Consider the following 15699-nt stretch of genomic DNA (forward strand, 5'->3'; position numbering starts at 1 on the left):
GGTCTTCAGCCCTGCTGGCTCCTTTGCCACCAACCAAAGAAAACACAACAGAGGAACAGAAAAGAACACACACACACACACACACACACACACACACACACACACACACACACATTGAATAAATGTTTTTTTTTTTCTAAAAGTAAAAATACCTCCCACCCCCCAAAAGAGAGAAAAAAAGTCAAATCAAGGTTAAATCAGAGGGGCTGGAGAGATGACTCAGAGATTAAGAGCACTGGCTGCTCTTGCAGAGGTCCTGAGCAGAATACACTGAATGCTTCTTATTTTGAGCATATCTTCAACTCTCCACGTCTGCCTACCCTACGTCTGGGAACCTGCTATGAGAGAAAAGAGGACAAGAGCACCTCTGAGAGAGAGATCTAGTCAAGCGCCTAGACTTCAATCCCAGCACTCTGGAGGCAGAGCCAGGCAGATCTCTGTGAGTTTGAGGCCAGCCTGGTCTACAGAGTGAGTTCCAGGATAGCCAAGGCTACGTAGAAAAACCCTGTCTCAAAAAAACAAACAAAACAAAAGAGTATATCCATGAACACCTGTGGTCTTCGAGGGTTAGAAGTAGAAATTAAATTGGAGGACTTTGCCCTGTTTTGTAAGCAGTATCATCAAAAAGGATGCCCTTCCAATATGAAAATCACTGTACATTCATCGATTGAGTGAGTGCTGAAGAATAGAGTGCAGCATAGAAGGATGAATTCGACATCTCAATTCTGACCACTAAAATGCATATAAATAATTGTACTACAAGTGTTTTCTTAGAGTAAATCCAAAACAAAGGGCTCAGGGAAGCCAAGCCCAATCCTAAAAGGAGCTGAACATCACATAAGCAGTGAAAATGTAGTGTGCCAAATTCTATTCTTTTAACACAACAAACAGTGACTAAGAATCCACCAGAAGCATTGAGTGGGCAGAGATTCAGACTGCTTGCGCTGTGCGCCTCTGCAGGACTCTTTCCCCACAGATGCTTCCGATATTCAAGTGTGGATGTTTCCAAATGAAAGCTGAATTGCCTATGGCACTAAAAGACGCTGGACCACAGGAACACTCACTTCCCTTAGGCTAGATATGTGAGAAAATGGCCCAAGGAGTGTTACTTTAATGCCTCAGACAAAGCAAGCTGAAGAACTATCCTGGGAGCAGCCTTTGTTTCACCTGCTAGCCAGGTGTGATGAAGGTTAAGTTTGGGTAAATATGGGTTTCCTCAGCCTTTGCTTCTAACACAGAAGGGCTCTCTTCCTGCTTTTGTCTGCTTTGGTCAGAGGAAACTTTAACTGTAGTAAGTAAATGTATGCAAACCCATCATGTAAATAGGGGCCAGTGAGAACTCCCTTCCTAAGTCTGGTATTTTAGGGCATTTATATATATATACACCCTTTGACAGGCCAGGAGGATCAGCCAGGATTTCCTTTTAGATAGGAAAGGGTTTCCCACAAGCACTGTTAAACACATTCAGGGACAAGGCAGGTATATTTAATTATCTAAGGAGCCCATCCATACTACTTTCTGAGACTATGTACAGGCATGAACTTCAGCAGCTCTCCACATCTGTGAGACTCAACAAATCATTGGAGAAAGTAAGATAAACTCCAAACACCTGGGCTTTTACATTAAACTCCAACTCCTTCGCTGAATACAGAAACTTAGAAGAAATAACAATAAAGAATATAATAGCGAAATGGAGAGTCTATAAACTTAAAAAAAATCTATAGGAAAAAAGTAATTTATTAAGAAAACTTCAAACAGGAATATAATGTTCCTGAAATATTGGTACCTAGAGAGAAGTGATGAGTGAAGAAGATGTTGTCCAGCAGGACAAGTATAACCATTTCTGATTTTATCAAGACACGAGACCTAAAGCTGGAGACATACTTTAGTTATATTGTGCCTTCTAGCAGCAGTGAGGTCTCAGCTTCAATCCTTAGAGCTCAGTGGGAGAGGAAGGACTTGCATGATAATACATAATGCATAAATTGAGATGATGTTACTTGTAAATTATATGCCTGGGTTAGAAATAAAATGTATCAATAACCTCATCTACTTCTCCCTCCCTCCCTCCCAATGGGCAAGCCATAAAGCTGCTGCTCAGATCACCCACATGGGCTGCAGTCAGTAGCCTCACTTGCAGGACATTCATTAGAAGAAAGGAACTCACCAGTTTGATGCCTGAGAGGACCTCCAACAGGGAGATCAGGTTGTGTCCATCCCGAAGGTCTTCATACAGATCATTGACGTGTTTGCGAACCTGTGAAGGACAGTAAGGCAAGCCAGTCATTACCTGATCTGGAGTTATTTGACCATCCGCCACAGAACGTCTAGTTCTAGATAAATCTGTAAATTAAAGAATGGGGCCGGGCGGTGGTGGCGCACGCCTTTAATCCCAGCACTCAGGAGGTAGAGCTTGGCGGATCTCTGTGGGTTCAAGGCCAGCCTGGGCTACCAAGTGAGATCCAGGAAAGTCGCAAAGCTACACAGAGAAACCCTGTCTCGAAAAACCAAAAAACCAAAAAAAGAATGGGAATCAAGAAGCAATAATAAAATCCATGAATTTCCAAGTCTGAGTATATATGGAATAATAACATTTATCACAGCGTATGTGTTTTCTAAACTAAAGCCAGGTCTATCATATACCAAATAACACTGGACAGTATTCTAAAAAGTGTGGACAAGGAGATAGGGAATCAATTATCTTGAAAACATGTCAAGAATGACCACAGACTAAACACGTATTTGGCTAAGATGGGCAGATGTGTCCATTCAGTGTCAGAAAATTCTTCCAGGTTGCTAAGAAAAAAGCCAAGGGCAAGGCAACCCACATTTCACTGGGCATACTCCAATATAAACTTGCTCTTGAATCTAAGAATTATCTTCAATTTTTAAATTTTATTAATTGAAATAAATTCAATTTTATAATTAAAACTATGGTAAAAACAGATCCCACTTTGAAAAATGTGGTTGGTGTTGAACATGATGCTAAGTTGCTAAATGCTTTATATTTTATCTCATCTATTGCTCACAGCTGTGGGTATTGTTATTGTCATCCTGTTTTATACATGAGGACTCAGTACTGCCCAAGCTCACAAAGTGGAGGCTTCTGATTCAGTTTGGTCTTCCTGGCTTAGTCTTTCCATTAAGCACTAGACTGTATGGGCAGCCAGCTTCTTGTCTTCTTTATTTAAGAACTGTCATGTAAAGTTTATTATTCCGATTCCACAGAAGAAACAGGGAATTGAGGCTCTCAGGTTTGGCAGCTATGGTTTCAAGCCACGGGTCTTCAGACTCATGGTTTAGAAACAATTTCACTAAGTGACACTAAGAGAAGACTGGTAAAAATAGGAAGAAAACAATTTTTTACATAAATAATTTTCTAGACAACAAAAGAAAGGCTATTTTCAAAACTAATGAGTTTAAGGTGGGCACGATGGTGAACACTGTAACCCTAGCATTGAAAGGCTGAAGCTGTTCCAAGCTATCCTGGGCTACAGAGTAAGAACCTGTCTCAGAATAAAAGGTAAGCTGGGAGTCAGAAAGGCAGCTCAGTCTATAAAGCTTTATTAGTATGAAGATGTGAGTTTAATCCCCAGCACTCATGCAAAATGCTGGGTACAATGGCAAGCACTTGTGGTCACAATACTAAAAATCAGAAATTCTTGCCAGCCAGCCAGCCTAGGCTAATTGGAAAGCCCCAGATCCAAGTGATAAGCCCTGACTTAAAAATCAGGGGAAGATAGTAGCCTGAAGAGGAACAAAACCACAGGTTGTCCTCTAGCACCTACACACACACACACACACACACACACACACACACACACACACACACACGAAGGTAGTTTGGGCTGGGAATGTAACTCAGTTGATGGAGTGCTTGCCTAACATGCAGAAAGCCATGGGTTTAATCTCTAGTAGGAGATTTCAGTGGGTTCAAGGCCAGCCTAGTCTACATAGTGAGTTCCAGGACAGCCAGGGCTATGTAGAAAGACCTTGTTTCAAAAAACAAACAAATAAAAGCTTAAAGTCACTCTCAACTACTGAGTGAGTTTGAGACCCATCTGAGCTGTGTGAGAATTTTGAAGAAAGAAAGTGTGTGGGGGGGGGGGGGGGGGGGGGAGGATGGGGGAGTAAGGTGACAGTAGATTACAGCTGTAGAAACTGATTTACAATGAACAATGGTTTTCAAATAAAAGATCTCTGTACTGAGCTAGACATAAACACTTTAGAACACTTTCTCTGTCACTGTCTTCAGTCAGACACCTGGCTCAGACTTAGTAGCACTGACGATTTCCATGGTAAAAATACTTCCACTATGACCAATTTCAAGCTGTCGTGTTGACAGCACATCATTACATCATTATATAATATTTCCATCATATAAACACAGCACATATAATTAACCTCAAGAGTAAAATTATTTTTTTTAATTTTTAAAAATTTTATTTATTAAGTATACAGTATTCTGCCTGCATGTATGCCTTCAGGCCAGAAGAGGGCACCAGATCTCATTACCGATGATTGTGGGCCACCATGTGGTTGCTGGGAATTGAACTCAGGACCTCTGGAAGAACAGTCAGTGCTCTTAACCTCTGAGCCATCTCTCCAGCCCCGCAAGGGTAAAATTATTATGAAGTGAAAACCTTCAAATACTTATGACTTTTATTTTAGGTATAATTTATTATAAATTTGCAACTTAGTTTTAATAATGATTATATTTGGCAACCAGTTTACAAAATTGATGAAATTTACCATTTTGCTCTCATGAGTCTATAGAGCCAAACCTGTTGTAGAATAATCTTTTTGTGCACTGTGAAGATGTGTTTTGCCAAGGTACTTTCTGATTGGTTTAATAAAGAGCTGAATGTCCAATAGCTAGGCAGGAAGAGGTTAGGCGGGGCTTTCTGGGAAGGAAGAGGTTAGGCGGGACTTTCTGGGCATAGAAAGAGGAGATGAACTGAGGCACAGGAGAGACACCAGAGGACAGGGAGAGGAAACGGGAGGTGCAGGATGGAAGAGTAGTAAAAAGCCACAAGGCAAAATGTAGATGACTAGAAATGGGTAAGCTATTAGAGCTAGTGGGACACGCCTAAACTGCAGGCCAGGCTCCCGTAATTAATAATTGCTCTCCATGTTGTTTTTGTGAGCTGACAGCCCAAGAAACGTCTAACTACTCCAACCAAACCAGCGACTCCAAGATCTCAACATATCCCAATGACTCTGTTCCAGACTTTGTTGTAGACAGACCATACATAGTTCACTACTAACAAATGAACAGATCATCAAGGTTAGAAGGGAAAAAGCATATTAGAGGAATTAAAATCCAAATACAGTGTGAGTTGTAATTGGCAGGGAAAAGACCTCCAAAGAAATGCTCTTGAAGCAGTTCAAGCTATCAGAATTCACCCTGGGTCAGCTGAGAACTTCACTTTATTATTTTGCCTTTTTTTTTCAGAGCTGAAGACCGAACCCAGGACCTTGTGCTTGCTAGGCAAGTGCTCTACCACTGAGCTAAATCCCCAACCCTGAGAGCTTCACTTTAGAACTCCTAAGTATTGAGGCATTAGCTAAAGACATGGGAAATCCTAGACTTTCAAAGATAGGGGCAAGAAAGAACAGAGTGCTAGGAAGGGGCCTTAGGGAGTAGCCAAATTTAGAAGTCAGGAGATGGAGAAGTCAGGAGAAGGAGTTGGGGGTGGGGGTGGAGGTGGAGGATGGGGGTGCAGAACTAAACTAATAAAAGGCAGAAGCAGTAAAAGAAGCAAGAAAACAAGCAAGCATAGTCAAGGGAGGGGCTAGAGCACCAAAGTAGTGCTCCAGGGACCAAGGGGGAATGATAACTAAAACAGTTGAAAGTTTTAAAAAAGAAATTCATCATCATCAGTTTTATGTGGAGAGAGTGTGTGTGTGCGCGCGCCTGCATGCGTGTGGTGGATGCATGCCCGCTGAAATCAGAGAACAACTTCAGGAGTCAGTGTCCTAACTTCCATAGTGAGTTTCCAGAATTAAACTCAGGTCATCAGGCAAGTACTTTTACCCACTGAACCATCTTGCTGGCCCTTTTAAAAAAATGTTTTGTGCCCCTATAAACCAGTACAGGTTAGTTGTTTGTGTGTACATGCAAACATGCAAATTGGTGAAGTGCGGGCCTGACGCCACAAAGCCTGGGGTCCACGCTCTGGTTAAGAGTACTCTGCCCTTCCAGAAGACCCGAGTTTAGTTACTAGCACCAATGTAAGGTAGCTCCCCACTATCCGTACTCCAGCTCTCGGGGATCCAGTGCCCACTTTGGGTATTACAACATACATGTGGCACACTGGCATACACCTGTGTATACACAGACAGACAGACAGATAAAAATGGCTCTTTTTTAAATGCTAGAAAATAACTGATGAGTGATTACGAAAAGGGACGGCTGACTTAAATAAGAGACATATTCTTTTCACTCACATTTTGGCAGACACCTATAATCCTGGCACTCAGGAAGTTCAAGCAGAAGGATAAGGAGCCTGAAGACCAACATGAACTAGAGGAAGCCTTGTCTCAAAAAACCGCTCAGCCCTTTTCACCTTTAACTTGTCTTCTTTTGAGGGTAGTTGTGTTTTTAAATGGGGCCCTATTACATTGCCTAGGCTGTTCTGAACTCCTGGCCCCCATGATCCTTCTACCTTTACCTCCCAAGCACCCAGGCCTGCAGGCATAAGCCACTGCAGGAAGGTCAGGGTGCGTCCGGATCACTGTGCCCTTGTTTTAGCTGCATCCTTCCCCTTTAAAGGCTTCTATAGTCTCTATAACAACAACAACAACAGGAGCGTTCCTGTGTCTTTCTCTGACACTGGAAAACTTTTTCGTCTAAGATAATGTATTCAAAGGAAACACAGCAGCTTAATGTCCTTGATCCAAACTATGTAGAAGAACAACAAATATATCACAGAAGATGTTTTAAAATATGCAAGTGTAGGCCAGGCAGTGGTGGTGCACACTTTTAATCCCAGCACTCAGGAGACAGGGGCAGGCAGACCTCTCTGAGTTCAAAGCCAGCCTGGTCTACAGAGTGAGTTCCAAGACAGCTAGGACTACACAGAGAAACTCTGTCTCAAAAAACAAAACAAAACAAAATGCCACAAGTGTGTTTTGGATTCTGGTCTCCATTTTTGAAAAGATAGGTAAAGGATGTGGTATTAGAGTACCTTGTTTAGCTTCAAGTTTCTGGGTTCAGTTGTTAGTACAATGACAATGTGGGGTAGCTGGGAAAAGGTATGAAAATCCATGCACCATTTGGAGAGTAGTGACCCCTTTCAAGTGGCCTGAGCAGGGGCTGCACACCAGACAGAGCTGGGGATCATTAGTGTTGCCCTATAGCCATCGGGTCCTCAATTATACCAGAAAGTCAGGTGTAGCGTTGCACACGGGTAATCTCAGCACTTGAAAGACTGAAATAGGAAGCAAGTAAATTTGAGGCCACCCTGGGCTTTGGTGAGACCGTCTCAAAAACCAAAACCACACAAAGGAGGGGAGGAGTGTAATTTTCTTACTCTAGAACAAAGCTCTATCGGAGAACCCAAGAGATTCTGGATCAACTAAACCAAGAATTTGAGAGGCTTAATTGGTTTTGATCTTACACTGGCCTAATGGCCAAAGAAAGAATGAATGTACTTGCACAGCCAAGTAAAAGATACCTGAAGTTTCCCAAAACAAATTTTGTTCCTTAACATTCAACCCAAAGTTCAAAGAATTCAGTCTTAGTAGAGTGATTCTGATTAGCAGTGGATCTCTCTCTCTCTCTCTCTCTCAATATCTGAAGATGAAAAGGTGCTGTTGGAATTAGAAGGCTGGCAGACTGAAAAATGATGCAAAATAGCCAAGGGTTTAAGTAAAGCTCTGGCTGGCCTCCAACGTCTAACAATGCTATGATGTGTTCCTCTGGTTCCCCGTTCCCAGGCCTCCTGTCATCACACAGCCCTGAGGCAGAGCTCCAACAGGCAACATCAGCTACAATGGAGGATCAGAGAGCCAGAGCATTTGAATGCAAACACAAAGTTTGGTGGGACTTTTGGCCTATCCTGCTCTTAGAGACTGGTGTGAAAGAAGAGGTACTGAGGGCATGTTTAGTAGAAAGACCCAGTACTTTTGATCACATGACTTAAGGTGTCCCTTACCTCTGCCCCTCACTAGCTGCATGATCTTGGGAAAGTCATTTCACCTCTCTAATGTCCACCTCTTTTGTCATGACAACTGAGAGGATTGTATTCTAAAATCCATAAAAGAGAGCACCATTATTTAGGCAGGAACCCTCTTCAGAGGTTACTGTAAAAAGCAGATCGATAAAATGCACTTTGTAAGCTATAAAGCACTACTATTTGCTCAAGGTAACAAACACTTATTGGCTATCCCTCATGTCCCAGTGCGATGCTTGCAGATAAAGTAGTAGTACACTGTCTCAGTCTCAATGGACACTCTAACAGGAGGCAGTATGCAAACCACACAGACATCCCTTCCAAATGACAAAGAATAGAGATGGAATTGCAAGTGACTTAGTCTAAGGAATGCAGGTCAGAAAGATTATATCCCTCAGCCAAAAAGGGTCAGTAGGCAGTGGCCAGGCATAGGAGACTGGGGTGTGCATTCTAGGAAGAGGAACCAACAGAGCAGCATAGAAGTTCAAGGACTTCAGAGAGCAGCAAGTTAACTGGTGTGACTACAACGAAAGTTCCACGGGAGAGACTATCTGGACAAGCAGGTGAGAACCAGGTAAAGTCGGGCTCTGAATCCTGACAGAGAGGCGCATCATCCTATGAGCAGAGATAACTGGAGAGGACTGGGAAGCACTCTAGGAATTTAGGGTGGCAAATACAAGTAAGCTTTTGGTAACTGTCCTCCCCCACCCCGCCTCTCTGTCTTCCTTTGTTCTGACACCACAAAACTGCAAAACAAAACAAAACAAAACAAGGCACATTACTTGTCTTCAAGACCGTGATGGTTCGATTTAATGTTCAACTTGATACAACCTAGATTCACCTAGAAAGAGTCTAGTCAAGGACAAGATAGATCAGTTAGCCTATAGGAATGCCTGGGGGCATTTTTCCTAATTGGGTTAATTGAGATGGGAAGACCAACCCTAAACGTGGACAGACCATTTGTGGGCTGGGTCCTGAGCTGTTTAAGAGTAAGCTTGTGTGCATTTACTTCTCTGCTCTCCACTGTGGATACAATGTGACTAACTAACTGTTTCAAGTTCCTGCCAGTGGCTTCCCACAATGAGGGAATGTGACCTGGAATTGTAGCCAGATAAACCCTTCCTCCCCTAAAGTTGTTCTGTCCAATTATGTCATCACAACAATGGAAACGAAACTAGAACAAAGATACACTCTGAAAACAAAAACTGCAATCTAGCACAAAGAGTCAGAATAAGGCATATGTATTCTGTAACCAAAGTACAAAGGAATACAAGGAGACACACAAAGGGAAGGGGGGTTGATTCTACATGGGAGGATCATGTAAACAATTATTGAAGGATATTAAGTTGACAAGCAAAACAGCCAGAGGGAGACCAGAGCCAAGACAGACAGGTAAAACAGCGAGAGCCTTAGGTAGGAGAGGGACCTGGCACTATGGGGGATAAAAAAGTAGGCTGTGGGCCCAGCCTCAGGCTCCACCGGCAGTTACTGGCTGCTGAGGAAGGGCTGCTTTCTCCAATAGCAGCCCCTGAGAATCGGAGAACCCTGGTTCTCTCCTTTTCTCCCTCTGCCCCCCCCCCCCCCCCCCACGGCAGAAGCCAGGGCCAGTTTTTCAGGTTAAGGACTCTGTGTTATAAACTGAGGTCCACAATTTCAGTTTGTTTTTTTTTTTTTAGTAATGTGACTTTGAACAAGCTGCACACCCTCTCTAAACCTCATTTTCCTCACTGATAAAATAAGGTTATTAATAGAACGTTCAGCACAGTCAGTGAAAGACTGTGAGCTAATTCATGAGAGGGACTTACTATAAAACGTCGACTTACTGGAAGGCATCAATCAATAAACTACGAACATCGATGTCACAATTGGCCACTCTGTTAGGAAACTATTACGGAGGACAAGGCAAGAAATGAAGAAGCCCTGAACAGTGAACAGAAGTGGAGAACACAGAATCAAGTCCCCTTTCTGAGCTGAATTGATTCGATTTGGTAACAAGGGACAGACAGATTACCATTGGCAGTCCTGAATCAAATATGATTCTAAGCTCCTGGCCTGGACAATAAGCAAAGTATTTAGCTACTTGAGATGTGTCAAATACATCAAATACAGAATACACCTGGGTGACAGGCAGATGAAACTGTCAAGTCAACCTGAGAAAGGCACATCTTGGGCTTGAGGTAAAATGTGGGAAAGGTTTTCTCTAGGTCTTGTGGTTGGAAAATCACCCTCACTGGAGCAGTGCTCCTAAGGAGCTGCATTGGATTTATGTAAGCACTTTGATCCGGTTTCCTGCACAACTGAGAAAAAGAGAAGCCAATCAGCCCAGTGTCTGCCTGTGCCTCTAGAGCCGTGTGGCCCACAGATGTGCCTTACTATGTGAGGGAAAGCCACCATGACTTACACACCAGCAAAGAGAGACGACTGCAGGGCACAGAAATGGAGGAGAGGAAACGAGACCTCACAAGAGAGAAGAGTTGTGTGGTAACTTGTCTTCAGAAAGCCCAGCGGCATTGTGACCCTGGGTCCACTTCTGCTTCTTTGTATTTGAGCAGACAGCCACCATGGCTAAAGAAACAAGACTGCTGAAGGACCAGAACCAGACAAGAACATGGTCGAGGGCAGAACCCTGGGAACATCAACACTGAAGAGGGAACAAAGTCAAAAACCAGTGAAAGAAAGAGGAAGAAAAGGGATGAGGATGTAGCTCCATGTTAGAGTGCTTGCCTAGCAGGCACAAAGCCCTGGGCCCCCTCCTCAGACCACACAAAGCACCACAAGAGGTAGAGGCAGAAGGAGCAAGAGTTCAAAGTCACCCTCAACTATACAGATGAGACTAGTCTGTCTCAGAGAGAAAGACAAAGACGGGGAGGGAGAGACAGAAAAAACAACATTCATAGAAGGGAAAATAATTGAGGGAAAAGCAGTGTTTCTACAAGTCACCAGGAGAGGGGGTGTCAAGGAACAGACTACAGTGTTAAGTACAAAAGAAAAATCAAGCAACAGGAAGAGAAAACCAGGTCACTGAATACAGCAATTAAGAGATTGCTCCTACAGTCAAACAGGGGCAGAGGCAGGCAGATCTCAAATTCAAGGGAAGCCTGGGTTATAACAGTGAGGCCCTGTCTCAAAAGAAGGGATGAGGAAAAGCAAGATGGCTCAGCAAGCAAAGGTTCTCACCACCAAGCCAAGGCCTGAGATTCTGGAGTTTCACACGGTGGAAAGAGAGAGCAACTCCTGTAAGTTGTTCTCTGACCACCAGAAATGCACCATGGTACACACTCACAATCACCCAACTACTGTGTGTACAACTCCGCAAGTTGTCTTCTGACCTCCACATATGTGCCATGGTAAATACTCACAAGCACCCACCTGAACACACACACACACTCCCCCAAACGTACTTTAAATAAGTGGACCAATCACTCGGCCACTGGTGATTCTTCCCAGAGGAGCAGTAATCATCAGAGCATGCAAACTCTGCTTGGCTATGACTGCTGCAGGTGAACCTTATGAGAATCTTGACCACACTATTGCTTTGATCTTATTATCCTCTGCATGTTTGTGTGTGTGGTATATATTTGTGTGTATGCATGTTAAATGGAGGGGGGGGGGCACATGTGGGGAAGGAGAACATGAATGCACATGTATGTGCATGTGTAAGAAGGCCAAAAGTTGACAGCAGGTGTCTTCGTCAATCACTCCCCACTTTTTAGTCACTGAAAACTGAGGCAGGTTCCTCACTGAACCTGGATCTCACCAATTCCAACTGGTCTAACTGAAACAGGGACTACCTGCTTTTGCCTCCTGGGTGCTAGGATCACAAATGCCATCACTGGACAGAGCTCCCTGTGCCTCTTGATTTTAATAAAATTGATAAAAACCTCCATCAGCTGGGGTGGTGAAGGGGGTTATAAAACAACTTCTTTTTTAAAAGTTAGATTCATTATTTATTTGTTTGTTTGTTTGTTTATTTATTTATTTATTTATTCTATGTGTATGAGTATGTATGTTAGTGCTCCATGTGTGTGCCTATTGCCTTCGAGGTCAGACAGAGCATTGGAGAGAGCTTTAGAAACTCTGAAATAGGATTAATGGGTGGTTGTGAGACTCCATGAGGCTGGAGGATACCAAACCTAGGTCCTTCGGAAGAGCAATAAGTGTAGATAACCTCTGGGACAACTCTCCAGCCCTATAAAATATCTTTGAAAGTTAGAAGTTGTGTTCTCAGAATCTTAGGCACCATCACCTGGTATTGTCAACCTTACTCTGATGAGGTAGTACGGTAACACTGTATGTTACACATTTATAATATATAGAGGACTTGGGAGATGGCTCAGCAGTTAAAGTGTTTATCACAGAAGCATGGAGCTTGGAATTCAGATACCCACATAAATGCTGGTGTGTCTGATAGCCTGCCTGCAATTATAGCCTCAGAAGGCAGACACAGGATCCTCAAGGAAAGCTGCCTAGCAAGACTGTGGTGGGCATTGTGTTCTCTGAAATATTGTGTGTTCCCTGAAATAAACATATCTGGGGTCAGAGAACAGATAGCCACTAGAACAAAGCCAAAAATGGTGGCTAGAAAATGGGAAGAGTAAGCCATAACAGAAGTTGGGCAGTGGTGGTGCATGCCTTTAATCCCAGCACTTGGGAGGCAGAGCTAGCTGGATCTCTGAGTTCAAGGCCACTTTAGAAACAGCTAAGCATGGTGACCCACACCTTTAATCCCAGAAACCCAACCTTTAATCCCAGGGAATGGGGCAGAAAAAGAAAGTTATATAAGGTGTGAGGACCAGGAACTAGTAAAGTAAAGCAAGTAGTTAATTAAGCATCTGATTGATTAAGCGTTCAGGCTTTGAAGCAACACAATTCAGCTGAGATTCATGTGGAGGAGGACTCAGAAGCTTCCAGCCTGAGGAAACAGGATCACCTGAGGAAATAGCAAGGTGAGATAGCTGTGGCTTGTTCTGCTTCTCTGATCTTCCAGCATTCACCCCAATAACTGGCCTCAGGTTTGTTCTTATTAATAAGAACCTTTTAAGATTCATGCTACACAAGAGCTGTATCAGTGAGTTCTGTCTTGATGAATAAAATGGAAGATCAATCGAGAAGGATTTCTGACATGAACCCCTGGTTTCCCATGTATAAGACCCGACACACATCACACACACAAATACAGAGTAAGAAAAGCTGGGGAAACATAGGAGGAATCTTACCTTCATCAAGTGCTTGTTGACCCACTTGGTGAATGTTTTCTTTTGAACCCGGTCCCGCTCATCTGCAAAGGAAACACAGAACGGGTGCTGAGTGCTTTGCAGGCAGCTAGTTCCCACACCTCCATCCTGTCCACATCCCAGTTCCTCTAGAACCAATATAAAAGGTTGACTTTAGGTGCAGAACTACAGCACACTGGCTTCTTGTTAGGAAGGTCTGGCTCACTCAAACATCTTTTTTTTTCCTTTTTTGATTATGACCAATTTGCCACTGTGCAGAATGGACAGAATCATATGTCTCAAAAATTCCATAGTGGCAATGTCTCCTCAGCACAATAATTTGAATAGAGCAGGGGACAGGATGAGCGCTCTCCCGTACCCTTCACAAGTCCCAACAGGCTACAGCTGTCAATAGGAGCAAGAGAAGTGTGGGAAGGCTCAGGGTGGCACAGACACGATAGTCATTCAATCTCCCTCACACCACTCTGCCCCAACACTGCTGCCTCCTCTTAGGTCCAGTTTCCTCACCAGCCACTGACATCAAGCCACCTCCCAACGCCACCCAGGTTAGCTTCCCTGCACTTCTTTCCCCTCTCCCTCCCCCAAAACCTTACAAAGACAAACTCCTCCTCTTTCTCACAACCCACCTCAGATCTCTTTAACAGAAACATCAATTCTGTCAATACTTGACAATGACTATCCACACACAATCAGTCCTGTGAAAGATTCACCTGGGGCAATTCCCCAGGGCCAGTTCCAGAAAACTGAGTGACCAGCTCTGATTCTTTTCTATTTATCTGAAGGCTGTACCCTCTATACAGCACTCTAATCAAAAATCCTCATTGGGTAACCTCAAGCAAAATACATCATATACATGTATGAAAATATAATGAAACCTATCTTTTATATGCTGAATATGCTAATAGTTATTTTTAAATTTTTATTACATTTTACTGAGACAGTGTGTGTGTGTGCCATGATACATGTATCTTCCAAGTCAAAGAACAACCTGAGAGTAATTTCTTTCCTTCTTATCATATGGGTGCCAGGGATTGAACTCAGGGTGTCAGATTTGGCAGCAAACACCCTTTTCCACTCAACTATCTGTCAGTCTCTAATAATGATTTTTTTTTTAAAGGAAAACCAAAACAAAACCATAAAACCAATCATCTTCACTGTCACTGACCATTCCCTGCTGCCTCCCACTGCCATATGGCAGCTCTCGCTTCATCTTTTCTAGAGACTATTCTATGTCTCTATTCACATTTCTATGTCCATGTATATATAGGAAGATATATAAGGATTTATAGACATAGATAGATGGATGGATAGATGGATGGATGGATGGATGGATGGATGGATGGAAGCTTGAGTGCTGGCTGTGTATCTGAGCCTACGTGGCTCCACTGAACTGCCTCAGCAATTCACCTTCAGCCACGGCCCAGATAGCAGAGACAACTCCAGCCCTACCCTTATCAGCTGAGCAACACCATTGTCCCACATCCCGAGTGAGGCCATACTCCAAGCCCCAGTCCTTCAAATATATGTAGCAGTCATCTTTGTCGATCTATCATACAGGGCTGGGCATAGAACTCAGTTGATGGAGTACCTGCACAAAGTCCTGTATGAATGCCTGTAACTGTAGCCCTTGGGATGTGGAGACAGAAAGACTGGTCAGAAGTTCAAGATTATTTCTGACTACATGAGTTAAGAGTCCAGCCTGGTTTACAGCAGACCTTTTCTCAAACAGAAAAAGCAAAATACCTCATACCCCCTAATTATTCTTTTCTGTGGGGAGGGGCATGCAGGGATTAAACCCAGAGTCTCATGCATGCTAGCTGCTCTACCACTAAATCATGCCCCCAGTCTTCCCATCAATTAGTATTGCTCTTCAATTACTCTTATTCTACCTCATCCATGAAGAATTTCAAAGTTTAGCCCTCTCCCATGCTAAACAACATGATTGAGTATCACTATCCTTCCGAACTCTCACTTGAATAGAATGCTTGACTCCCCCCATTTCTTTTCCAGGTCAGAGAATTTCAGAAGAAAGGTATATGTTCTTATGTGAGTCCCCAGTGCTCCAAAAGAACATCAGAAGTTTATAAGAAGCTCTCTCCACAAGATCAGTCACTTTCTTTCAGAATCCCCTAGAAAAAGCCACACTGTACCATGCCCACTGCAAGCCCTCTCCCTTCTGGGTCTATACACTGTCTTTCCACCCATCCCCTAACCCCCAGTTGTATTGCTTCCATTCAGGAAGCAATCTCTCTTTTCCATGACTTTGTCTTCATATCTTTCTTAGACTG

At 43.3% G+C, this 15699-nt stretch overlaps 1 protein-coding gene across 9 annotated transcripts in view; it reads right to left on the reverse strand.

Moving 5' to 3' along the window:
- The window catches only part of Macf1 (microtubule actin crosslinking factor 1), a 343882-nt gene that overhangs the window by 198206 nt on the left and 129977 nt on the right, over positions 1-15699 (reverse strand). For all 9 annotated transcript variants that reach the window (XM_036178125.1, XM_036178128.1, XM_036178123.1 and 6 more), the window contains 2 exons: positions 13394-13455; positions 2168-2257 (listed from right to left, as the gene is read on the reverse strand). In XM_036178125.1, the coding sequence (XP_036034018.1) occupies positions 2168-2257; positions 13394-13455 (152 nt within the window). The remainder of the gene's footprint in view (positions 1-2167; positions 2258-13393; positions 13456-15699) is intronic.

This window comes from Onychomys torridus, chromosome 2, assembly GCF_903995425.1.
Source record: "Onychomys torridus chromosome 2, mOncTor1.1, whole genome shotgun sequence".
Lineage (NCBI taxonomy): Eukaryota > Metazoa > Chordata > Mammalia > Rodentia > Cricetidae > Onychomys > Onychomys torridus.